Raw genomic sequence first — 27,827 nt, forward strand, 5'->3', positions numbered from 1 at the left:
ACTGTACCTTTTCCTATGCAAACTTCTAATAAAGTCTTCAATCAATCAATCAAGGTGGTTCACTGGTAATTGCACTTCCCTCATATTACCACTAGAGGCCGTCAACGATCTTTCAAAAACATTTTCTAATCCAACTTTTGATTTTAGATTGTTGCCTATTGTTCTTGCTATAGATGTACAATCATAACACATTCAAAACCACAACAAATGTGAAAAATTCACGATATTTTAAGGCTGCCCAATTCTAGTTTTTCATTCATATTTTCTTTTGCTCCCAGCCTCCCACAGTCCCACTTCTTGCTTAAGATTCGAGGGAGCTAAAAGGCTTTTGCAAGGGATGCTGCAGAAGTGCTAAGTGCATGACCAAATCAGAACAAGATCCCACACAACGTGATGATCGCAGGCGGGGGCTAGGAAACAGCAACAGGAGAACACTTTTTTAAGTAGCTGGACTACTTTGAAGTACGACGTACGAGGTAAACTCTTATAAAAAGAGGTGTGAACATTTATACTTCTTCTAACTGTCAGCTTTGAAGGTCTACGTTGTATATTACGCGCAGGGCGCATGCATCTGGCGTGCGTAATGGTATCCTTACAACAGTTATTAAGTGGTCTGCTGAGCGTGTAGCCTGGACTGGTACCGTTGCATCCCTTCACTTTAAAACAATCCCTTTGTCAGTCACACAGACAGTGTCGTTGGACTTGCGGATCATGTGCTTTTCGTTGGCGCTGCTGTTGGCAGCGACCTGCTGCAGCCTCGCCAGTCTAGGTGGACAAGGTGGAGGTGTACAGGGGTGCCAGCTGCCCCAGGACTGGCGACCGCAGACGGAAGCGTGTCGCGCGGAGCTGGCGGAGATCATCGTGTTCGCCCGGGTGCTGGCGCTGCACAAGGACTCGTACAGCGTGTACAACTACCTGCCGTGGCAGTACGACACCGACCTGTTCTTCTCGGCGGAGATCGAGCTGCTGTGCGACCAGGCGTGGGGCTCCATGCTGGAGGTGCCCGCCGGCTCCAGGTTCAATGTCACCGGTCTGGGATACTTCCCCTGCTTCTCCTACAGCGTGCTGGAGAACAACAACTATTACTTCTTTCTGAGGTATGGATATGGCCACTTTCTTTCTTTCTTTCTTTCTTTCTTTCTTTCTTTCTTTCTTTCTTTCTTTTTTTATTTGCGTATTTCCTTTCTTTTTTCTTTTTTTTGACAATCCTGTATTTTGTTTTTGTTGCATAAAATGCAACAAAAACAACATGTTACCACTATATCTCAGAGAGGCAAATATTGTACTTTTACTAAATGAGGCCTATTTGACAGCTTAGTTCCTTTGCAGATTTAGATTGATATCACAATTTCACAAAACATGCATTAATCACTTCAGCCATATAGGCTAAATTTCGTCCATTTTCAATCTTTGCAAATAGCTGATCTACAAGCTCACAACATGTGACATTGTGAGTTTGTCGATCTGCTATTTTCAAAATATTGTTTTATACATTTTGGACATTCTGCACAATGAGTAGCCTACTTTTACTTTTTGGTACGATTAAGTATATTTTGTTGACAATACTTTTGTACTTTTACTCAAGTAAAAGTATTTCTACCTTGCAGTAGTAGCCTATTGATACTTTTACTTAAGTAGTTCTTCCATCACTGCTGAGTTTAGAACATAATGCTACACCTGTGTAGAAGGTGTGAGGTTAATAGGCCTATACATAGGCTGTATGTCAATGCTCTTGAGTGATGCTCCTTATAGGCCATACATCAAGTTTATTTTGCTGAGGAAAAAAGCAAGAATAAAAGACAAGAATGACGGATGCATTTGATGGATGGTCTTTGGAAAGCAGCCTGAAAATCTGAGGCTGTATATGAGGAAGTGGGACTGCAGTAGCCTAGCTACAGCTAGACATCATCCCCACACATGTTAAAACAAGGAGGGGATCAGTTAGTTAGCTGCATTAGTAGGCTATATAGGCTGGCCCCAGGCTAGGACGGCAGTGGCTCAGGAGGTATAGAGCGGCCCCTTTTGGGCTCTTCCAGAGTTAAGTGTCGAAGAATCCTTGAGCAACTGAAGACCGAACCCCTAACTACTCCCCATAATAAGCAGGTTGCTTTGATGGATTGATTGGTTGAATAAATACTTCATTCAATCTACGGTATGCAGTTCGCATAGGAAAAGCACAGGACAGTACAATGCAGTTCAGAATCAGATAAAGGTCTACTAATAGCATTTAAACCCAAGAAAGCACTATGTGCAGTGTGCACTATGCTTGTTTCCATAATAGGGCACTTTATACTAATTTCGATGAGTGAGGTTGCATATTTTCCTCTGCCATCTGTGTGTGAATGTGTGTGTGAATGGGTGAATGTAATGCACAACCATTGTAAAGACTTGGATTACGTCGATATATGCACCATTTATTTACCATTTACCACCAAAAGTTGAAACTTGGAGATGAGTGGTTTCTGCCAGACAGCAACGATATTAGCCAGCGATGCAGCACAGCACACAGCATGTTGTCATACTTATTATATTACCCCTCCAAAACATGTTGATTTGATCATCTGTTTTGTAAAAATGGACAATCTGGACGTGTGCCTGCAGGTCAACCCATTGTTTTTCATGTTCCTCTGTTCCTGTCAAACAGACATTTCAAAGAGAGAGAGGTCAGTCTTTCAAAGGGAGTTCTTCTGGACTTTGAAGCTAAACGATGTGATAGCCCACATGGCTGTCTGCTGTGCACCAACGCCAAGGACTGGAATAATATCTTAATAGTTATGATCCTTCTATTGAGAGATGCTAACCGTCGCCTCACAGCTAGAAGGTCCTGGGTCCGATTCCCGCTATGGGCGCTGGGAGCGTGTTCTCTCCTCCGCGTCATCAGTGCCCATACCCTATAGGTGGGGTTGGCAAAAGGGCCTTTCTGTGTGGAGTTTGCATGTTCTCCCCGTGCCCCCTAGGGTAGGTAGTTGCCCTCACAAAAACATGCAGTAATCCTGGTCTCTATAATGCCTCCCCCTGACCAGCCGGGGCGCCTGATGGAGGGGAAAGGAACTGGTTGGAATAACGTGTTCCTTCCATGCACTATGTCCAACCGGGGAAACTCCCCCCATCAAGTGAAAAGAAGTGACTTGGACTCTGCATAGAAGGAGTGTAGCGCCCAGGATTACATTAAACAATTGACACCGGGTGAAAAATGGGTTACAGAATTGTGGGATAAAAATGGATTAAAAAAAAGAAAGAAAGGGGGCATATGGTTGCAAAATAAGTATTTGATAGCCTGTCCATTTTGCATGGTGGACATACAGACTTGGACATACACACAGTCACGTATTGGAGTGGCTATATACCGCTCACAAAAAGCATCTCTGCAACACGCTGAGTTTGCAGATCAGCTATTTTTTTAATTGCCAAAAATCTTAATAGGGCTTAAGTGTTTTAAACTGTTTCTCATTTTGCTGGGGACCCCCTGGAACCCCCTCAAGGACCCCTGCCAGTGCATGGTTGCACCAGCCAATGGTACTGTTGGTGAGAAGTGGGCAGGGGCTGAGAGAGGGCTGTGATTTCACTGATCATTTTTAAATAGTGACTGTATTTTGATTGTCTTAAGCCTCTATCAGAGTCCAAGGTGAAGAGCTATCCACCGCAAATTTTAGGTGGAAAGCTTTCCACCTCAAGTCAGAAAATAAGTGAAGGCCATCATAGTCAGTCACGGTGAAGTCCTATTCACCGTGACTGACTGGTCTAGATCGACCAATCAGTGAACGGGATAAAGAGCCTATCTGTCTGAAAGTAAAAACAGAGAGATGTGTCGGGACTCGCGGTGGAAAGCTCTTCACCGCGAGTAATGACGCAACATTGTAGTTTTATGACTCAAAAAGACTACACCGCGGTGGATAGCTCTTCACCGCGGTACCGACTCTGATAGGGGCTTGAAGTACCAGCTCGTATGCCTTAACTTAAAGGCCTGTCCATACTGTCTCTGACCACCCAACTTTTCGTTGGAGAGTTCCGACTTTCCGACGCGCAGCTTTACAAACTCTAATTTGGGGTAATGCTTTTCAGAAGATGTGAGTAGTTGAACCGGACCTTTCCAACAAAAAGTTTGGTGCTCGGAGACAGTATGGACAGGCCTTTAAGTTAAGGCATAAGAGCTGGTACTTAAGACAATCAAATAGAGCCCAGTGTGCATGCAAAATAAAATGAATAAATGGTGCATTTATATAGCGCTTTTATCCAAAGCGCTTTACATAGATTGTGCATTACATTCACCCATTCACACACACATTCATACACCGGTGGCAGAGGAAACCATGCAAGGCACCAACCTACTCACCGGTAGCAATTAGGGGTTCAGAGTCTTGCCCAAGGACTCTTCGACATTAACTCAGGGGGAGCCCGGATTCGAACTGGGAACCCTTCGGGAACCCTTCGTGCTCTAATAACGGTTTCTCTACCCCTGAGCTATGCATGCGTGCGCACTCACGCACACACTGTGCTGTAATTGAAAAGATCTCTTTCATTTGATTATAACACCAGCAGCAATGTGCTGTTGACCTTAACTAACCCTAACCATGGTAAGCATTGTAATAATTAAAACATACAGATGCATCCATCCAATCAGCACACAATTATCTCACTATAAATTCAATTCCCTAAAACACATTATTCCCATCAGGGAGCCATTAAAATAATGAGATGCTGTGTAATGAGATGCTGCAACAAGGGATGCCATGACAGCTGAAATAAATCATGGCATAACAATGAGAATGCGTTATTTTATTAGTTGTTTTATAGCAGAGCTATTCATTAGAGAGTTGCACCTCCTCCGACCTCCGTTCAGAGTTTGTGTAAAAATGGAAGCAAATGGACCCTTACGGACCCATTTGGTTCCATTTGTACACTCTCAGAGTTATGGTGGTCCTTGAAATAAAAAAAGTCTGAGAACCACCGGTATTGTAACTGCATAGCAGACGTGAAGCCAGTCCAATATAACCAGCTCTGACAGTGTAGGTAAAACCTGGTTCTGAAAAGGGTTCCAAATGTGATGGAACTCATTCCTGATTCCTCAATGTTGGATCCGGTTCCTCTGGTTCCTCCGGTTCCGGATCCCAACTCTAATCGGAATCAGTATCAGAAGGAAACATTTTTATTGCTACATCTCTAGTCTGATAATAGGGTCTGTCCGTGCGTGTGTGCGTGTGTGCGTGCGTGCGTGTGTCCGGAGCCAATCTGGGAACCTGTCTTGAGAGATTAGTCCGGAGCCTAATCTTGGAAGATGCTGGACAGATCAAGGCCAAAATGTCTCGTGCACAGTGCACACATGGCCAAAGATATTCCCACTACACTTGTTTTCCCATCGCATAATTATGTTTTGTGATGTTTTGAAATATTGGAATGGAAGTCAATCAGGAGCTCTAATCCGGCTGAAAGACCTTGGCAATATGTTCAGTCTTAAATCACAGATTATGTCATAGAAGGCTGATGGGAGAGTATTTTTTTGCAGTTCTTTCAGTCCGAGTGTATCAAAAAGGCAACTGGGTTAAGGCAGCGGCAGCTTGTGATTGGCTGCACGGAGGTGCCGAAAGTCGGGGGGAAGGAAATACACCTAAACCTAACCTTAACCCTAACCTCGGTAAAACTAACGCTGGTGAATGCTAACCTGGTGAAATGCTAACCTGCCGACGCTGGTGAATTCTAACCTGGTGAAATGCTAACCTGCTGACGCTGGTGAATGCTAACCTGGTGAAATGCTAACCTGCTGACGCTGGTGATCGCTAACCTGGTGAAATAAATGCTAACCTGCCGACGCTGGTGTATGGTAACCTGGTTATAGTTAACCAGGTCGACCAACGGGAGGTTGTCTCCACCTTAACCCAGTTGCCTTTTTGATACACTCGGACTGAAAGACAAACACTCTCCTGAAGGCTGACAGCATTATAGATGTGTGATGATGTCACATTGGAGATTTACACTTCCCATGTGGACTTCAAGATCCAAAATGATTCCATTTTGTATAATTTTCGGTGTTATTTTCTCTCGAAACAACCTTTTCAGTATTACCCGTCCCGTATTGCTTCCAAGATCATCGGACTTCCCACACCCACAATTTCTGGTTGAACAATAAGGCCAACAAGCGCTTAGCACTTGCAATAACAAACTAGAAAGATGCAATTGGAAGTTGCAAGTGTGGCTGCGGTGACGCGAGTCACACTTGCAGATTCATTCCGTCTTACCATTTGAATTTTCCCCATTCAAGACAATGGGGAAAATAAATGAATGGCCATACTGTATATGGAGATGTCTGTGTCAGTACTTGTCCCTTTTATGCCCATATATGGAGATCCCTGATGTCGTCAATTTTAATCAATTTCTTGGAATGCCTATATATGGACATACTGTGTCAGTTTCATGTGGTCTATGACTATGACATCAGACATCTATGATGATTCACTAATAAATTAATATAAATTAAACTATATAACGTATCTCTTAGCAAAATGCGCCCAGACGTGTCCCGATGAAGCCGGTCGATTATATGGTGCGTGCCACTAAAACTGTGGGAGGAGTTTGCGCTGCAAAATAAAGTGTATCTGGAAAGATGGATGGATGGAAGGAATAAAGTCGGACGAATACTATAGTCTGGTTGCCCTAGAGGGCAACCACACTAATGACACTGATCATCCACTGTATCGCTACTTCGACCTCATGCCATCTGGGTGAAGGTGCGGAACCTTGAAGTGGGAAAAGGTTCGTTTTAGCAGGAGTTTTGTCCCCTCAGCCATCGCTGATTAAAACAAACTGCCCTCATGTTTATGTTTTGGTGATATGTTGTTTTGCGCTACAGTATATGGTTATGTGAAGACAAATATCCCTTCGGGAACAATAAAACACAAACGGTATACACAAAAAGTCAGTGGCATCTACCGGTACCTGAAGAGCCACACATTGAGATAGCTGGAAGGTAAATTCACACTACTAATCTCCCAGTCGTAAACTTAAAACAGAGCAGTTGAGAATTTCAACGGTGTGTTGCAGTGTTGACATATCTGCTTATTATAAGCGACTTTAGGCTTCGTTTTCTGTAAAGTTGCTTGTTAAATATCGCTACAGTAGTAGTGTGTTTTTTGGGGTGATTCGGACATAACTCTTCACCTAAGCTCACTCTGCCTGCCACTCGTGGCTCAAGTCACCTTCAGACAGCACGCCTCCGTCGGTGAAACTGAGTGCACGTTTGTCAGTCTGACTGGTTTTCCCATCATACTGTGACATATATACTGAAGGTTTAAAGTGCTCATGTGGCCTAGTATAGTCGCTTCTGTTAGGCCTGTTTTCCTACCTGGTTGCTTATTTCACAACAAATTGTGTTGCCATGGTGCGTTCTCTCTCTCTCTGCATCTCCATTGCAGCAAAGTGCCCTGTCACCGCTGAACAGTTCTCATCGCAGTCTCCAGTGGACTTCTTTCCATTTCCTGTAATAACATTGTCTCAGACCAAAAATAGTTCTTCCCCCAATCAATCACGAGTATGAGTTCCCAGGATGAAGCAGCAGAGAAGGGGGAAAAATGCAACATGGTATCTCCCATTGGGACGTTTCTAAATGAGACAGACTGTTCTGGCCGCTCACTATGTGTCAGGCAATAAAACATTTCAACCCATACTGTACTGTAAAGCATAGCAGCACCTCCCTGGACATATGGACAGACCTCGTCTCGCTGTAGTCTACGGTTTCTGGAGTCTTATAACTTGTGTCACTCGGGAGTTGAGCTTCTGAAGAGTTCATATTCTTCATAACTTGTGAAAGCCTGGCTCCAGTACCTGAATCGCTAGCCACGCCCATTAAAAAACACATATGTTCAGGTGATTCAGGGTCTGGTGACCAGTGTTGCATGGTGATTCAATGTTTGGGGTACGCGGTTTTAATGACGTCACGCGCGTGTCGCTTAACACCTACATTGCAGACGTTAACAGGTTCAGGCAATGGTGTATTGATATGCATATAATAGGCTCATCTCTTTGTTAAATCACCCTTCGGTGACACCAACCGTTGTCGAGGTGTAAATTTGGGGGTCATTTTGAATCAATGCATGCCCCTGCGCGTGCACTGGTCAAAAAAGATATGTGCGTGAATGGAACATTGCAACACTGCTGGTGACACTCTCAATGGAGAGGCTACCTCTGATGACGTCAAACAACAGCGCCGGACCGGACATTCCCAAACATAAACAAACATGGTGTCGTCCGCTACAGTAACTTGCGATCGTATCGATCTCGCTATGAAACATCAGTAACAGATATATTTTACTGTGTTTGATTACTAGTTAGTAGCACTCCTATTCTGCCGTTTTCTTTTTGGTTAGCAAGTAGCACCCTCACCCAGGAGTCAGCCCAGCTCCTCCATATCAAAACTTGTCTATTGTAACTCTCTCCTCACTGGCCTCCCGGCATGTGCACTTAAACCTCTCCAACTGATCCAAAATGCCACGGCACGACTGGTCTTCAACCAGCCAAAATTCTCACATGTCTCCCCCTTTCTGCTGGCCCTCCATTGGCTCTCGGTTTTTGTCCCGCACAGAATACAAAACACTGATGCTGGCCTTCAAGGCAGCCAAAGGTATGGCACCTCCATACCTCCAAAACCTGATCAATCCCTACAACCCCACCCGTTCACTCAGATCAGCTAACACAGGGATGCTGACAGAACCCTCGCTAAAAACACCAGGGCAAAAATCGACTTGGCCTTGACAGTTTGCCCTCCTGGCCCCTTAACTTTGGAATAAACTCCCTGTCGCACTTAGAACTACAGACTCACTCCCTAGCTTCCGCTGTGGACTGAAGACTCACCTCTTCAGACTCCACCTAAACCCATAGCACTTACTGAAGCACTCGCCTTCCCTCGATGACCATGCGTGAAAGCTAGTTAGCATTTTGTAGGTTTTTACAAAACGTTTTTACTGATTAGGTGCATAGGTCTACCTACGTTATTGTTTTCTAAATTGACTTAAAGGGGGCCTGGATCAAGAGCGTCTGCTAAATGCCTAAATTGTAAATTGTAACAACACCAATAAGGTTCTTATTGGCTTAACAATGATGTCATCTGCTTTGCTACTATTATGATTGACCAGGGGATGAACCAATAGCCAAAGACCAGCCAACAAACCCATCCATCCAACGAACGGCTATAGTAGGAAGGGCTTTCAGACTGAATAATGGAGTAAAACGAAAAGAAAATTGAGGCTGAGTGTCAGGCTAAACTTCTGATATTCAGTGGCGATGCATTGTGAGCTTGTATAGTTTCACTCTGAGGTTACGTTCAGGAATAAGGTTAGGTTTTGGCAACATTTTAATGAGATTAAGTTCCGAGGTTGCCGGATTTGCCCCGGGGCGAGGCAGTTTTTGGGGCGAGCGTTTTGGTATTCATACAACGAACTCTAGGGCATTCATTTAGGAAAAACAAACAAAAGTGTAAAACATGTGGTGGATGCCATGCCAACCAAACTCTGTCTGGACCCGAAGGTCTAGCTGAAGTTCACAGTCTGACATCTGACATCTTGTTGAAACTAAACCTCAACCACTTGCTCTGAAAGATAAAACATGGATGCGCGTGCGTGTGCAAACACACACACACACACACACACACACACACACACACACACACACACACACACACGCACACACGCACGCACACACGTACGCACACACACATGCAGAGGTTCTGATGGACAAGAACAATCAAGTGTTTGATGTCCCTCAAGGGACAGAAGATTGAATCCAGATGCATGAGAGAAACATGCCGCTGCAAAAACGTCCACTTTCTCACACTTCACACACAGCACATGAGTGTTAACTTAACCATACATGAACCATACGGCGTGCCACACCTTGCACCGCTAGAGCAGTTGTTCTCAAACGTTTTCACGTCAAGGAACACCCAAAATTATATGCTATTTGGCCGTGTACCCCCCCATCTCAAATTGTTTTGTGTCAGGAACCCAAAGAATAGAAGATTTGTGTGAAAGAAAAGCAACATAATTCAACCGTATCCGTTTTGTGCTTGTAAATCGGCTATTTTCGGCAAAGAGATTTGGTGTGGAGGGAAAAAAAGAGCAGACCAAGTACAAAGTGAAAGGTCAAGTTTACTTAGTATTGCGGGTTTAAGTGGTTAAATGTCTGAAAATACACATTAACACGAATCCAACACACACTGATGACAGTGCTGAAAAATGTTAAGACCCTCTGTTTTACACTGTGAAAAATGTTCCAAGAGAATGATAACCTAATCAAGAGTTTGTAATCAATGCCATAATCTGCAAAAGCCTTTTAAACAATTTAAATTATTTCAGTTTCTCTTCTGTATAAGTTTAAGAGTATCATGATCCAGCCATGATTAAATTGTGTAAACTGCTATTTGTATCTATTACACTATCTTTCAGTCAGTCAGTCAGTCAGTCAGTTATTCATCCGCAAACATTTTCGGTGTAACTTAAACAACAAGTCACTTTTTTCAGAATTATGTCCGTCCAGTTTAACTCGCACACACACTTAAGCCAAACGCCCACACTTACAGTAAGCCAAATTATCCAATAATCTTTGTAGTGTTTTGGAATAACTATGTAAGTCAACATGCTCTAAATATAGATATAAAACAGTGTGATTGCCCTTGGCTGCTAGGTTTATTAGAGACATATAAACAGCAGCATGTGGCCTACATAAACAGCAGCATTGCTTTGTTTTTAGGGCCTAGCCAAGCCCTGAAGTATATTTTGCAGTGCTGCAGATATGAAGGGAACACCCTGACATACAGTAGTGGCGTTTCCATAAACTTAAGCGCATTAGGGAAGCGAATTATCAGAAATACGCATTAAGACAAAGCGAATTTAGCCCGTTTCCATTAAACTGGTGAAATGCGATTCTTGGGAGATCCTGCCTCGGTCCGTCTAACCAACGTGCTGTAAACACTTCCCGCGGGCTTGCACACAGTGCACAGAGCTGGGATGGGATCATGAGGCTGATTTTTTCAACCGAGAGACGTGAGGGCACTGCTGTGACTCGCTGCACAGTGCACACACATCCCGACCCAGAGCCGGTCGCGACGCACCGCCGCGGAGAAAGTGCGGCCGGCGGGAGCACAGAGCAAGCGACCCCGGCCGGGGCGCCCCGATCGGGGCGTCCCCGAGCCGAGGCGGCCGCCCCGCCGCCCGGTTGAGTCCTCGGGGCGCGGAGACGTGGATGCAAGCTGCTGTGAACTTGTAGATTGGGCACTTCAGGCACGCAACACCGTGTGATGAGGAAGGGTTCGCCACCGATGGCTTGACTCCGGGAGGTGAAAACGGGAGGAATTTACACACGATCCGTGTCACTCCGTGTGTAACAAACAACCGGTTTGTTTTGTGGGCTTAGGCTAACGCTATACCATGGACGTAAAGCGGCAGGGGAAATGGACCTAGAACGTCATAATCTATTCGCATTTATTGTCTGACCCGTTTCCATTCACTTATGCGCATTTAGTTTATTCGATAAAGGCTCAAAATCCTCCTCCTCCAAGCGGATAACTTTTTTTGCGGATAATGAAAGTTTATTCGCATTTTGAAGTGTTTCCATAAAAACATTTTGCGAATAAGCCGTTAATGCGCAAAAAGTGGCTTTATGGAAACGCCACTACTGGCATGGAGCTACCATAGCTGACAGACAGTGGGAGAGGAGGAAGATTTAGAGTACAGTATGCACAAAGGCCATCCGCAGAAAGATGCCTTTCTGACTTCTAAATATAGTCTAACAAATTTGTCTTGGTTCCAGCTGTGCAACTGTGTTATTTCAACTCTGTTCGTTGCCAACATCACATTCCTTGAAGATTGGTTTGTGTAGGAGCTAAAATGGGTTATGTGTTTGTGCACTGGATTAGATAATTGGCATACATTCACATGTGTGATAGATGTACGGTAGGCACCGCATTGGCAGTTTTGATGGTGGAAGGGAGTGTCTCTGTTGGTGGCCTCCAGCGGTTATAAATTGTTACCCATGCATTTTTTAAGTTTTCAGGAAAGAAAAGAAATAAAATAAAAAATAAATCACTTTCAAGTCATCTAGGTCACTGGTTCCCAAACACTGGGTCGGGACCCAGACTACTTGACACTTTTATGGCCCAATCAATTACCTCAGTGCACAACCACTTTGAAGTCCAAAGGGAGCAATTAAGAGCTCTGGCCAGCTCCCCGTGACAAAAACTTCCCTCCAAGGGATGAATGTCAACATAAACAGTGGAACAGAACCAAAATAGAGCCAGAGGGATGTGTCTTTCTGCAAGGAAACACCACAGCACAGTAATATAGTGACTGATAAAGGGAAATGACTGCTAAAAAATGCATATACTTATATATTCAAAATAGTCTTAAAGTGACCTAGTTTCCCTTTAAAGCTGACTTAGGCAGAAAGTGATTTTGGAATGTAACAAGCATTCTGATTGGCTTAAGACATATAGGCAATAAGGCACAATGATGCAGCAGTGTATATTCTGAAGGTCCCCGGGACGAACCTTAAAACGAAGGGAGACCGGGCTTTTGCAGTGGTGGCTCCTAGCCTCCTACTTTGTGGAACGCCCTACCTTTGGTGTTAAAAAATGCTATGTCAGTCGACAGTTTTAAACGCTTGCTGAAAACACATCTGTTTCAACTACATTTTATTTCTTGAAGTTTTACTGGCCTTATCTGCTTGGGTCATTGTTTTTGCCCCTTTCCCTTTTTTTTCTTTTCTTTTCTGTTGTTTGCATTTTACACTGTTGTGTTTTAGGTTGACCTTGTTTTACTTGTTGTTAATGTCTTTATTGTGTCGGATGTGTCCACTGTAAAGCACTTTGTAACATCGTTTTGAAAGGTGCTATATAAATAAAATTTACTTACTTACTTACTTACTTACTATTAAGTAGAGCTAGCAAAAACGTCAGCTGGTTTGACCGTGGGTTAATAGCAGGGTGAGCTGGGAGGGTTGATTTCAGTTGATTGCATTTTTTGGGGAAATGCTCATGTTCTCTTTATTTCTTTGCACAGATGTATGTTATTGGAACATTTTTATTATTTCTTGTGATTTTGAAGTAAAGCATTTTTATACTTGAGCTTTAGTTTTGGACGTGAGTCCTTTTTAGTTTGTCTCCCAGGCTTATTAGCCTGCCGGCTGATCGGTTTGTTGGGGATTGCTATCAGCCACTATAGTTTGATAGAGCGATATATTTAAGGCATTATAGTGATCTATCTACTGATCTATCTACTGTACTGTTGTGTTCATTGTGATTTGTCATTGTACACAAGTAGCTATGTACCTAAAATGACTAGAAATGTGTCAGCTTATCTACATTTCGCTGAAAGTATTTCCCCAAAAATGGGGGAAATGGCATGTAATACCTAGGATTTGAACCCGGGTCTCCCGCTTCATAAACCAATCATCTACCACCATTCAGTCAAAGGGGAATCGAATCCCCCCATGGCCAGGGGAGATTATGAGCTCATATATGAGCTCTGTTACATCCCCCCTCCCCCATTGACCTTGGGCAGTGCTACTCCATTACATTCACATAAACATCATCTGCGTACCATATGATTTAATATGCATATTTTGGCACTTATAACTCGCAGAGACAAACTTCAGAGTCAGCACCACATGTAATTCATCATTCCAATGCAGTGTATGGCATTGTATACAGTATAAGAAATATACTGTATCTAGTTCGGAAAGTTAACTTCGGACAATTATTTCTCCCTTTTAATAATAACAATTGGTATTGTGTTTTATATAGTTTTTATTGTTGATTACTCACCTTTGCAACGAAGTACAGCTTGTAAGTATCGGACATTCGTGGAATGAGCAACACAGCTAAATGTGTGGGTAGCGCCATAATGGTTTTTGCCCAAATCTCCTGCAATATACCTGGTATTTTTTAAAGAGGAGAAATACATTGACCGAAACTTTCCAGACTTTTTGTGGCCTTTTTCTTTTATATCTTTCCCTAAATCTTTATCCCACAATTTTTGTAACCCATTTTCACCTTGTGCCATTGCCTAAATTGTAATGGGCACTACTCTCCCTCTACCTGGGGATTTGTATGAGGAGTGCAGGCCACTTCTTTTCACCTGACAGGTGGTTGGACATAGCGTTTGGAAGGAATACGTTATTCCAACCAGTACCTTTCCTTTCCCCTCCATCAGGCACCCCGGCTGGCCAGGGGGAGGCAGTATATAGAGATTAGAGACCAGGATTACTGCATGTTGTTTGTGAGGGTACCTACCCTTGGGACACAGGGAGAACATGCAAACTCCACACAGAAAGGCCTTTTCGCCAACCCCACCTAGTATGGGCACTGATGACACAGAGGAGAGAACAATGCGTCGCAGCGTGACGCGTTGTGAGCTTGGAGGTCTACTATTTTCGATGTTTTCACCAAACTGCCATTTTTAGACATTTCGGCCCCTGCCTCTCTAACATTCTCTGCACGTCTCTGATGTGTGTAATGTGTCTTTCTCTCTCACGCATGCAAGATGGATAACAACTACAACATCTGTAATCTAGGGGTGGGCGATATGGAAAAATACAATATCACGATATTTTCCCAAGCTGTATCACGATTAGGGATGTTAATCGACGCATTAATAATTGCACTTCCTTGCGTTAGCATGGAGTCTGTTCTTTAGAGACTAGAAGCAGAGTTACAAAGTCCTTGAAACTTAGTGGGGGCGCTCAGGCTAGCAGTAGCACCCCAGGCTAGTGTATCAAATGTGGAGCAGTGTCTGACTCGCTCTCTCCCCGACGAGTCAACGGGTGTGTCGCATTAACGTGTATTTTGCGATCATCGCACACAACGGCGACGCTGCCATTAACAAGCGAGCTTTCGTCTCAAGCAATGATGCATGCAGAGGCAGGAGGTAAACAAAAGCATCCAGTCCATAGAGTTGATACAGTCAGGCAAGTCAGCGCGCACTGCTATGACGCGCACATCAGCCCGTTCCAGCAGTGTTTCTCAACCAGTAGTCCGCGGACCTGACCAGCGCCGCATGCATGCGAATGCACAACACATGCAGGCATGCGCTCGTCTCCGACACAGACACACACACACACACACACACACACACACACACACACACACACGGTCCTCTCACATAATAGGAAAACATTAACGCTTATAACGTTTTTGAACGATTAAAACCTTTTTTGGGGGGAAAACTTTTGAAAAATAAAAAAATATATATATTTTTCGACTTTTCGACTCGTACTTTTTGAGTCGCGGTGAGCGTGAGTCGATCGACGCGTCGATTTCCGATTTTTTTTCACATCCCTAATCACGATACACGATTTTATCACGATTCTTTTTCACATTGGTTTTTATGGTTATTTTTCAAGTTACTTGACAACAACTAGACTCTCTGGGTTCCTTTTGGGAGGTCTAATTTGAACTTTACAAGTATGTAACTCTGACAGTATACAAATGAAATGTGTATACTCAGAGTTAAGTGGAGACCTTGACATTTTAAAGTTTGAGAACTACTGATTTAGACCAAAATGCAGGTTTAAATTGAATTCTGCAATGAATCTCTGTATTAACGATTAAACAGGATGTTTTACAAGGCTCCCTCAATTGTATCACGATATATACGATACCTCTGAGAAGGCATATCGTGGAGACATTGTATCGTCTCAACGATAATTATCACCATATCGCCCACCCCTACTGTAACCTGTAATCTCTGTCCCGTGCAGGATGGATGACAACTACAACATCATCCCTCACGGGGTGAACTTCCAGGACCCCATCTTCTCCGACACCCCAGAGAACCACCGCATGTTCTCCAGCCTCTTCCAGTTCTCCAACTGCACCGCCGGGACCTCCGTCCACAGCTACTCCCCCGAGTGGGAGGCACAAGAGGACAGCAGGGTATGTAGAGTTAGTAGACCACTGGGTCGGGACCCCCAGAGGGGTCCCCACATTATTTTGGGAGGTCCCCAGACGATCTTCTCACTCAACAGTAAACAAACCAACATAAAGTTTAAGTGTATAGGGTATCTGCTCAGTACTTTTTAATACCTCTAAAATGACAAATTGAACATTGGCCAAATGGTCAAATATTAGAGGCAGAAATTGTGAAAATAGCGGATCTACAAGCTCACAACGCTGTGTTGTGAGCATGTAGATCTGCTATTTTCACAATAGAACCGTGTTATACAAAATGTAACAATGTAATGCCTCAACTCCTGTTTGCCCTGACTCTCGACAGGGCAAACAGTGGTTCGGGACCCATTTGTATGTCACAGATACATTTTTATGGGTCACGACTTGAGTAAAAATCCCATTTTCTTTTCCTACATCAAACAATAATAAAATAATATACATTTTAAAACAAACAAATCTAAGAAATTCCATATATAAAAGAATAATAATAATAGTGAATAATAGTTTTGATAGTTTGTTTTTGTATTTAATCTTAAGAACAACAGTACAGTATCCTATATGTACACAATCACTCTGAACTCTGCTGTGCGGACTCCCACGCAGCCAGAGACAGGCGTGCGAGTGTCCGTCAATCAAACACAACCCCTCCCACCAATCCCCTCCCCAATTGAAATCGCTTAAAATGGAGACAATGACAGACTCAAGCTCCAGCGCTGAGTCTGAAATCAGGCTAGATTACTTTTTCTATGCATTTGATGTATTATTACCCTCGTCTTTACCTTGATTACAGTAAATCACCCTGGATTAATAGCGTCTGCTATTAATGCCTAAATTGTAAATTGTAAATCAACTAATGGATTGGTCAACACATTCCCGTGACTGTTTAGTCAACTAGGAATGTTCTTTAGTTGAGGCCTGCCAAACCAAGACATAGGAAATCACATGAGGTGATGACAACTTGGACTCCTTTTCAAAGTCAGCTCAGCTCAGGCGGACAGGGGAATTTGATGAATCTCTTCCATTTCATTCAGCTGTACAGGTGGCTGTGAGCGCGTTGGGAGCAATCATAGGCAGTGGTGGAAAAAAGTACTCAAATGTTTTACTTACAATACTGCATTGCAGTGATGGGCAGTAGCTAGCTTAACTACATTTCTAAGTAGCGTAATGGAAACTAGCTACATTTCTCTGGGGATAGCTTGTAGTGTAGTTGAGCTATATTTAATCAAGAGTAACTACTGTAGTAATGTAGCTTACTACATTTTCCAAGTAGCTGGGCCATCACGGTCAGGATGAATAAATACATTAATAAAACAGTCATTACAATAGTGTCCCCAATAGTGAGGGGTATACATTTAATTTAAAGCCAGACAGAAGGTTTCCAGTTTCAGTCTGTTTTATAATAAATAAATAAAAAATGCGAGCATTTTAGCCTGCATACCCATTTGTTTGAAAAAAAGTAGTGTTGATGTAGCTAGCTATTTTTGTCCTGTAGCTTGTAGTGTAACTTGCTACATTTCTCTGGGGATATCTTGTAGTGTAGTTGAGCTATATTTAATCATGAGTAACTAGTAGTGTAGCTCACTATATTTTCCAAGTAGCTTGCCCATCACTGCTGCATTGTAGAAATACTCTTTTACGAGTAAAAGTCCGGAATTCACAATTCACCTGGATGCCTGGCGGCGGCGTTGGTTTGATTCTCGATCCGGACGACCTTTGCCACGTGTCACTCCCCATCTCTCCCCCCATTTCCTGTCAGTCTACTGTAAGCCCAAAAACAAATCTTTAAAAAAAAGTAAAAGTACAAAATGTTTGAAAATAGCAGATCTACAAGCTTAGAATGTGTTGCATCACGACGCGTTGTGAGCTTGTAGATCGGCTATTTTCAAATAGCCTAGGTATAAAATAGGGCTAAAGTGGATCAATGTATGCTTTATAATATAATCATTTATATCTGAAAAGTAACTCTAGTTTTCAAATAATTGTATTGGAGTAAAAGTACAATATTTGGATCCGAAATGTAATGGAATAGATGTAAAAGTATTGGAAATGGGAAATACTCAAGTAAAGTAAAAATAACTCAAAATTGTACTTAACTACAATACTAAAAATTTAAAAAATGTACTAAAAAGTAAATGTACTTAGTTACTTTACACCACTGGAGCAATTATAGGAACTAGCCCTTACCCGTTCAAAGATATGAGCTCCGAAATGATGTGCAGTGTGTGGGTTATGGGATGTGCACTGTGCACACAGTATATGAGGGATGGAAAGTAACTTTAACTGGTGCTTGCATGATGTAGGAGCATCAATGTAAGAAACCCGTTTCGTTTAATGGCTACAGAGATACTGTTCCCCCCCCCCCCCCCCCCCAGCCCGCCCGCCCACCTGCCTGCACACACACCCGCCTGCCTGCACACACACACACACACACACACACACAGAGCTGGTTAAACATTTTGCCTCAAGCTAGATGCAGAATAGATGTGCCTCATGCTAGATGCAGAATAGATAGTAGATACACCATAAAAATGCTAATATACAGCATACGATTTGTGAAAGTGACAAACGGGCTTCACAGTTATGTCAGGTGTGTTCATATGCTTATGGTGATGCGATTTCAGATCAATTGCTCCAGCCACTGAGGAGAAACGCTGTGACAGACACTCAGACACTCAGACATTCGCAAAATTATAGTATAGATGTGGGGGAACCGATCAGATAGTCGGCGAGTTCAACAATTTATCTGTTGCAGTTGCACAGCACCACTAAAGCTGGGGAATAATTGTGCTTCATTTGGGTTTGTTTTCGTAGACCTTGGTTGCTTATTTCCCAGCTAAGCATCTCGGAGAAGGATGTGGGAGTGTTTAAATATCAACAGTAGCAGGCACGTGCACACATAGACATCAAAGGGGGCTTGAGCCCCTGCCCTTTTACCCGTCTATAAAAAGTGCCCTCTCCCGACCATGAATGCTGTTTTCACTATGGTGAAAGAAATGCAAATGCCCCCCTTTCCATGCCGTACCTGAAGCCAGCATTCAAGAGAATTGCCTTGTCCAAACTCTCCTGAACTTGAACGCGGCATCTTATGTTGAAAGAATTGCCCTCTCTGGTGTAGAAATCCATGCCGTACGCCACATCTCCAGTGCTCACTTGATTATGCTTAGTTTAGTGTGGTATCGAGTACCTAAAATAGCCGACCTCCAAGCTCACAACGCGTTTTGAGCTTGGACGTCTGCTAAATTCAATATTTTCACCAAAGGCCTTTTTAGAAATGTCAGCCCCTGCCTCTCTCACATTCTCTGCAGGTCCCTGAACAGCAGTCACCAAACACCCCTTGCAGCACCCCCCCCCCCCCCTTCTTCCCTTTGAGAGGATACAAGGAACATGATCCAAGTCTCTCCTACTAATTCACTCTCTGTTTCCAGTCATTTGCTGACTATTCACGAAAAGCAAAGGATTTGTTATGGCAAAGGGGACCAAAAAAGCATGGTTCACGTTTTCATTAATGAGCAGGCTCTTTAGGTCATAGCTCTTGTAATCAGAGCTATCAGCCATGGTCCGTGCAGTATAATCCACCGTGCTTATACTTTACATCATCCTTTATGATTAGGCTTCGTCTTTGACGGAAAACACATTTTGTTTTTGTTGGCACCGGCTCGGCCCCGTTTGGCAGGCGAAACTATGATCTCGCGTCCACTCCGCACAGATCGGTTTCTACTACGCGACTGCTGGGGAGAGTGGAGCGTTCACCTCACCTCATACAGCAGAACATACCGTAGTTCTATGGCAACCATGAAAACGATAGATTAGAATACGTTTTTCTTTCTTTTTTTTGTCTCATGCTGCTGTTTAGTCCCAGTGTTAGCAGCAAACCGGTTTAACACTTCAAACTCCGAACCGTTTCCCACACGTCGTTTGTGAAACAAATTACTGTGTTTTAAATGACGGAGTGAAGGCGACCGGAATGGCTGATCAGCGTGAACTCCAAAGAAAGCATAGAACTCGTCATAAACGCTGTCATTTATAAGAAGACAGATTATAAATAGCTGTCATCTCTGGGCAGCAACGGACCTTGAAACCTTCCACAAGGTAATTGTCCCTCGCATACTGTTGTGGTTAGGCTTGTCAATTAACCCAGTCGGACCTAATTTGTCCCTAATGCGCCAGGGTATTCTGTGCCGAGACGCCCATCTGTTTTAACTCAAACAAAAGTTCCTTGAAGATTAGGGAAAATGTCGAGAGGAGAGTGTCTAAATGTTGCTAATGTTTTGGTTTGGTTTCTATGGAGTTTGCATTTCACATGTGATGAATGCACTTGTTCTCATTAGGAGTGATCAAAGTAATTCATTACATAGTTCACTACGTATCTATAGGTTGCATTGGTAACGTTTTCCAACTTTTCACTTTTTGTGTCTTACCCAAATGTATTAGCACGGATCTCCATGTATGGAGATTCGTGCTAATACACATAAATTAACTGGCGTCACGAACAGAACGGCCCATGCAAGAGGATACGGTATGCACGATTGCATTGTCGTGTTTGCACCGCTCACTTCACACTGGTGCGATTTTTTTGTATTGCATTTGGAAGTAGAGCAGGCTCTTATGTATACACAACTGAAGTCCCTATTTCCCGAAGGTCGCATATGTACTGTATACCCCTTTCCGGTTCCGGTTCAGTTTCCCTTAGCTTCACTTGATTGGTATAGCTGCAGACAGAGAAGTAAAAGGTCCTTTTGCACACCTACAGGGACAGGTGCGTCGTAACAGTGAACATAAAATATATCTATATTCACAGCCTGACAGCACACCGTGGGTTCGAGTCCCGTTCCCGACGGTCTTTACCCAAGACGGATTTGACAAGACGCACTATCTTACGTTCTCCGTATCTGCGTGAAGTAGGTTGACGCCTTTTTGGGAAGAAGGTTGGAATCTATTCATTTCCAATGGGAAAGTGAACGTGAGCACAGCTTCTGAACCATACTTTAGCCCCACGGTTTAATACTGAACTAAATATTGGACCCGATAGTCACAAGCCTTGGCCTTTTTCAGCAACAAATAAGGAGAAAATCTACTTTATTATCAGCCTTTCTCTGTACCAGCAACAAACACACTCTTGCGGGATCTAGTACCAACAAACATGGGATGTGTGTCTGTCAAACGATGAAACTATATGGAATCTATGAAAAGGTAGTGGGGTCCGGGTCCCTGCTTCATCTCTCTCTCTCTCAGCTAAGGGGTCCTTGGCCTGAGAACGTTGAAGACCCCTGCTGTAGGTTTATTGAGACGTATACAGACAGAGCAGGCAGGCCTGCAGCATGGCAGGCTGCTGTTGCTCTCAGGCTCCAGACCTCCAGACTTCTCTTCAAGGGTAATTACCCCAAGTATGTTGTCCAATACACAGAGGCTTAGTGTTGTAGAGAGACATGGTCCACGTGGAGAGATAGGAACTAAATATGGTGCACTTTAATGTGCGAAATGTAAACCATTTTCTCTAAAAGAACATGAAGGATCATTTTACCAACTTTTTCCCTTTCGCTATAACTTGAATCCACTTATTTGCACTTGTGTGTGAAATGTATACCTTTTTCTCTAAAGCAGGGGTCTTCAACAGGGGGTCTGGCGAAACCCCTAGGGGGTCCTCAGAGTTACTACAGGGTGGCCAGCAAATGTTTGTGTGATAGGAACTTTTTATTTTTATATTTTTATTTTCTTTTACATTAACCACTTGAACCCCACAATTCCTTTTCTGAGGGGGCCGTTGGCCGAAAATAGCAGATCTACAAACTCGCACCGTCTCATGCTGCGAGGCGTTATGAGCTTGTAGATTGGCTATTTTCTGGTTGTGTGTGGTTTGGTTTAGAGGGGAAAAAGAGCGGATCAGGATTTCTCGTATTGAGGTTTTAAGTGGTTAATGTCTGAAGTGACGCTATTAATGAACTCTATGAAAAGGTTTATTCAGCAACATAATGTTATACAATATGTAGTGAGGAGGGGTCCCTGCTTCATCTCTCTCTCTCAGCTAAGGGGTCCTAGGCCTGAAAAAACGTTGAACTCCGTGACAATGAAGTATCATTTTACCACCTTTTTCTATAATAACTTGAATCCTCTTATTTGGGAGAATAGATGCTGTTTGAAGTTATGGAGATAATGCTGTATCATATAGCATTACACACACATCTACAGAAAGAAGCCCCCCAGGATATATAAGTAAGAACACATGGGAAAATGCGTGGCTATAATGTTACTGCAAGTAATGCACTAACCAGAGATGTGGGACGGAATCCAAGTAGCAAATTTTTTAACATTTCCTCAAAACCCTCAGTTGCGGTTATCGGGTTGGTAGGGAATTTACATCACTGTTTCACTCTGGTCTAGTGGAAGCATTATGCCTGTTTCATACTTACATAGTGTGCGTGCGCGTATCGCGAACCGATAATAATAGCCGATCTACAAGGTCAGGCCACGGGCGGCATGGAAGCAATGTGTGAGCTTGCAGATCGGATATTTTTGGTTGCGTCGAGTATAAACTCAGCCTTTTTCAGTAACCGCCGAGGAAATCCACACTCTAGGGTTCCAGACGCAAGCAGCATCTGGGGCAAATCTTTCACTTAAGGGAAAGTCAGAGTGGTCAGCATACTCATGATGGCTTTCACAGGGCTGTGTTACAAAGCATGAATGAACGGTGAAAACCTTTCTCTCTTAACCGAGATTCGTGTTAGCGATCCCCCACCTACGTATATACGCCTCAATATCATCTCTCCTTTAAAATCCATTACCTAAAGAACATGGGATCATAGTGTATTTTTTCACACTCAATGTGCCTCATATCGCCGTTGTCGGGCGGAAATCTCCAAGTTTCAAATTTGTGTGTTCTTTCGCAAAGTAAAGCCCTGCTTCATCATACAAGGCCGTTGCACAAAAGTAGTGAAAACAGCAGATCTACAAGCACACAACGCCTCGCGGTGCGAGGCGTTGTGTGCTTGTAGATCGGCTGTTTTCACTAGTTTAAATAGTTTTTAAAATGATAAATGCAAACGAACGGTTTTAGACATAGAAGGTTTTCACCCGACAACGACGACATGCTTTTACAAGGCTGTTCAGCAAGACCGCCGAGAGTAAAGTAACCCTATTTATGGGTACGTTTGTGATTAATTACACGTTTTATACTTTCGCCCTGGCCCTCTCAGTTTTCCTAACTTTCCCTCTTTTTTTCCCCCCCTCTTTTTCTTACAGCTCTGTTGTGGCTAAACTCTGTACTCAAACAATGGAATAACGCAGCGAGACATGCAGGCTGTTGGCACCGCCGGCCTGCCCAAATAAAATTCCAGTGGTGTTCTCCCCCAATTTTCCCTCTTAGTTTGTTCCTAGGAAATCATGTTCTCCACGGTCTATATTTACAAACTCATGATATAGTTTGGCAGACCGATGATGACGTCAGCATGTTTTGCCCTCGGTCAGTATTGTTGGAAAGGAAAGTATGTGTGGCTGCAGAATTAATGTGATGTTCATGAAGAGCTTTTACACATTGTTACTTTAGTCCAGGCGTTTCGGGCAGTATTTTGATGTAATCGTACACTTTATGAAAGAAGCATGAAATTTGGCACACAGTTAGAACATGCCATATGGAACATTTTTGGCTATAGGGGCATCGCAGATTTGTCTTGGGAAACTTGTGGGAGCCAATTAAAGTTGGGCTCTCATAGACTTTACTATAGAGTCAAATAATACAAAAAATACATGTGCTTTAAGTAGCATGTAAGGGGTCAAACTAGGTGTTTGTTGGGATTCTTAATCCAATGCAAACATTTGTTTTACAGGAAAAACATTCCTTCGGCTAAAAACGGACCCCATAAAACTATGGTTTAGTGATGAGTCATCACTTTTCAAAGTTTTGTGGCGGCCGTTTCTCGGAAAGGAATGTTTTTCGTGCAAAACAAATGCTTGCATTGGTTTCAGAATCCCGAATAACACCTAGTTTGACCCCTCACATGCTAGTTAAAGCATATTTATTTTTTGTATTATTTTACTCTATAGTAAAGTCTATGAGAGCAACTTTGATTGGCTCCCACAATGTGATGCCCCTATAGCCAAAAATGTTCCATATGGCATGTTCTAACTGTGTGCCAAATGTCATGCTTCTTTCATAAAGTGCACAATCTTTGCCTGAAACGCTCAGACTATATAGGTTTCAATCCTCTTCAAACTCCAAAGGACCATGCCAGTGTTAGGGGTGGGTGATATGGTGATAAATATCGGTGAGACGATACAATGTCTCCACGATATTTCTTTTCGGAGATATCACACACACTAATGAGGGGGCCTTAAAAAATCTGCATTTTGGTCTAAATCAGTAGTTTTTGGCTATTGATTTTGTTCATAAAATAAATAAATAGAACACGTCCCAAATCATGTCTACACGTGGCCTATTAATACGTTACGTGACAAAAATAATAGATCTACAAGCTAACAACACGTGATACGTTGATAGATACGTTGTTAGCTTGTAGATCTGTTTTTTGTCTTTGCTCGTTTCTGTCTAGGGGCATTGATAGCGCGCATGTTTGACACTTTTATAAGGCTTTACTATTGGATCCATTAAAAATCGAAAAGCAGGCCAACAGAAATTGATTTGATGACTGCAGCAATAAAAGGTTAATTTAATAGTAACTACTAATTACTTTGTTGTTATTTTGTTGAAAGGTGTGAGACAGTCAGTCTCGCATCTCCTCAACAAAAAGAACAAATGGCGATTTGCATATCAAATAGACAAGGAACGTAATGGCTGTAATAGGCATAGTGGGGTTTGTGAGGGGTGGTCTTCGGTGGGCCTTTGACACATGGATTACTTGCCAGTTGCCACGCAAAAAGGGTGAAAATCCCCCAATCCAGGAGAAATGCTGGCGCAGGAGTTGTGCAGGAGAAATGGTAAAATGGTCAAATGGACTCCTTCCAAATCCAGGAGGGTTGGCAGGTATATGACACCAGAGCGCAGCGCAACCGCTCTTTAAAGCTAACCAAAAGTGACCATTTGATTGGTCATGATTGGATCCACCTGCAACGTGCGCTCGCTAACAACATATTGAACCTAATCCATTCCATCTTACCACTGACTGCTCCGTGCAGCTACTATAGTTCTCTCCTCTCCGGAAAATACCAGTAGTCCACAGAACACCCCCACCCGCTGCACGACGTTGACTGCACTGAGCCCGGTTCACATAGATTTAAATGACTTACTTCAGGGGTCTTCAACGTTTTCAGGCCAAGGACCCCTTAGTTGAGAGAGAGATGAAGCAGAGACCCCCACAACCTTATCATAGATTCCATATAAATGGTAAATGGTGCATTTATATAGCGCTTTTAATCCAAAGCGCTTTACATAGATTGTGCATTACATTCACCCATTCACACACACATTCATACACCGGTGGCGGAGGAAGCCATGCAAGGCACCAACCTACTCACCGGAGGCAATTAGGGGTTCAGAGTCTTGCCCAAGGACCCTTCGACATTAACTCAGGGGGAGCCCGGATTCGAACTGGGAACCCTTCGGGATTTATACCCTTCGTGCTCTAATACCAGTTTCTCTACCCCTGAGCTATGCCGCCCCTTGTATATAGTTTCATTGTTTAACAGCACAATCATCAGTGTATTTTGGATTCATGTCAGTGTGTGTTTTCAGATATTTAACCACTTGAGCCGTCAATGTCATTACCTAATAAACTTGACCTTTTACTCTGTACTTAGTCTGCTCTTTTTCCCCTATACACCAAGGCTCTTTGCCGAAAATTGCCGATCTACAAGCTTGTAGATCTGCTATTTTTGGCTAAAGTTCTCAGAATATGGACGCTAGGGTTCAAGTTGTAAATATAAAATATAGCATTGGAAGATTTGGAGGACCCCCTGTAGTAACTGTGAGGACCCCCTAGGGGTCCCGGACCCCCTGTTGAAGACCCCCGACTTACTTTTGAAGAGACAGACATAAAACGTTGTAAAACCCTGCTGTGCAGTAGGCTTGGCCTTCAGCCGAGGTGTAAAAACAACAACCTTGATATCTTTTTGGAAAATGGTTGGCATTAATGTCAAGTATTAAGGTATTAAGTTAAGTTGTTGTCCATGGACTAAACATGCCAGAACACCGGGTATGGTCATTTTTTATTTTATGACATTATTAAACCTTTATTAAATTGTAACCGCAGCTAATAAGATGTAAAATCTCTTTTACAAGAGGGAACCATGGCCAAGAGGGCAGCAGGACAATAAACCAAACACACATAACAATACAAGATAAATAGAACCGTTAAAAAGCAAACACAAATAAAAGAACATCACGATTTGGCTGGCACAAATATACTGAAACTAAAAACAGTTTCCTGCATTTTCCAGCTCCAAGGTCTTTTATGAAAGCTGCATATGAGATTAGAGATGTACCCGATACTGATCCAATACCCACATATGAATCTAGGACAGTGGTTCTCAAAGTGGGGTCCAGGGACTCTCAGGGTTCCTTGAAGGGGGTTCCAAATGGACCCTTACAGGGTCTGTATCTCTCAGAGTTGGGTTAATTAGCAGTGGTGGGAAAAGCACTCAAATGATTACTTAAGTAAAAGTATCAATACTGCAACGTAGAAATACAGTAATTTGTTGCAAGTAAAAGTCTGGAATTCAAAATGTACTTGAGTAAAAGTACAAAGGTGTTGGCATCATAGTGTACTTAAAGTACCAAAAGTAAAAGTACAAAAATGTTTTAAAATAGCAGATCTACAAGCTTCAAATAATTGTTGTGAAGTAAAAGTACAATATTTGGATCCGAGATGTATAGTGGAGTAGAAGTAAAAGTGTTGGAAATTGGAAATACAGTACAGTACTTAAGTAAATGTACTTAGTTACTTTACACCACTGGTTATGGGTTAGACAAAGGAGACTCTTTGTGTCTCCTACTGGATACAGTACATGAGGGTCTTTATTGTCATCATCAAATTATTGGCTTAGGAATGCAACAAAAACCAAATAAATATCCATGAATTCCAGTCTCATTGGGGGTGAGTAATCCATAGAAAATAAGTCATTTTGTGGGTGAACCAGGGACGTGCAGGGGCTGAAATTTCGAAAGGGGCCTTTGGTGAAAATATTGAAAATAACAGACCTCCAAGCTCACAACGCATTGTTCTGTGAGCCTGTGACGCGTTGTGAGCTTGGAGGTCGGCCATTTTGGGTACTTGATACCACACTAAACTATTAAAGCATAATCAAGTGAGTACTGGTGATATGGCGTAATGGCATGGATTTCTACACATGAAGGGCAATTCTTTCAACATAAGATGCTGCATTCAGGTTCAGGAGAGTTTGGACAACGCAATTCTCTAGATTCTGCCATCAGGTAGCCTAGGCATGGAAAGGGGGGACATCATTTGCATTTATTTCACCATAGTGAAAACTGCATTCAAGGTCTGGAGAGGGCACTTTTTTTACAGACGGGTAAAAGGGCAGGGGCTCAAGCCCCCTTTGATGTCTATGTGTGCACGTGCCTGGAGTGAACTATCCCTTTAACGTGGCTTGTTCCGTCTCCTTCCAGCTGCTGTGCTCCGCCGTGCAGAAGGCTCTGTTCGAGGAGGAGGAGAAGGTGAAGACGCTCTCGGAGAAGGTGCGTTCCCTGGAGAAGGCCAACGGTCACCTGCGGGACCGGGTGAAGAACATGAAGCGCCTGCTGCGGCAGGCCAAGAGAGACACCACCACCAAGGACCAGCAGACCCTGAGCCTTAAACAGCTCTATGAGGCGGACCCCCCTCCCCAGCAGGCCCCCCACCACCACCACCACCACCACCACCACCCAGACCAGGACACTACCGTCAACCAGAAGAGCTCCAAAAGGGCCTCGGCAAAAAAGCTTAAAGACTAA

General features: G+C 43.2%; 1 protein-coding gene across 1 annotated transcript; it reads left to right on the top strand.

Annotated features, from left to right (window-relative positions):
- Nucleotides 1-711: 711 nt before the first annotated feature.
- ccdc3b (coiled-coil domain containing 3b) lies at nucleotides 712-27,827 on the top strand (the record flags this gene model as incomplete). The annotated part of the gene is made up of 3 exons (XM_080728112.1): nucleotides 712-1,097; nucleotides 15,739-15,913; nucleotides 27,504-27,827. 3 exons carry the CDS (start codon nucleotides 712-714, stop codon nucleotides 27,825-27,827), a joined length of 885 nt encoding a protein of 294 aa, XP_080584238.1.

The sequence above is a fragment of the Nannobrachium achirus genome (assembly GCF_963921795.1).
Source record: "Nannobrachium achirus genome assembly, chromosome: 6".
In the NCBI taxonomy this organism is placed as follows: Eukaryota; Metazoa; Chordata; class Actinopteri; order Myctophiformes; family Myctophidae; genus Nannobrachium; species Nannobrachium achirus.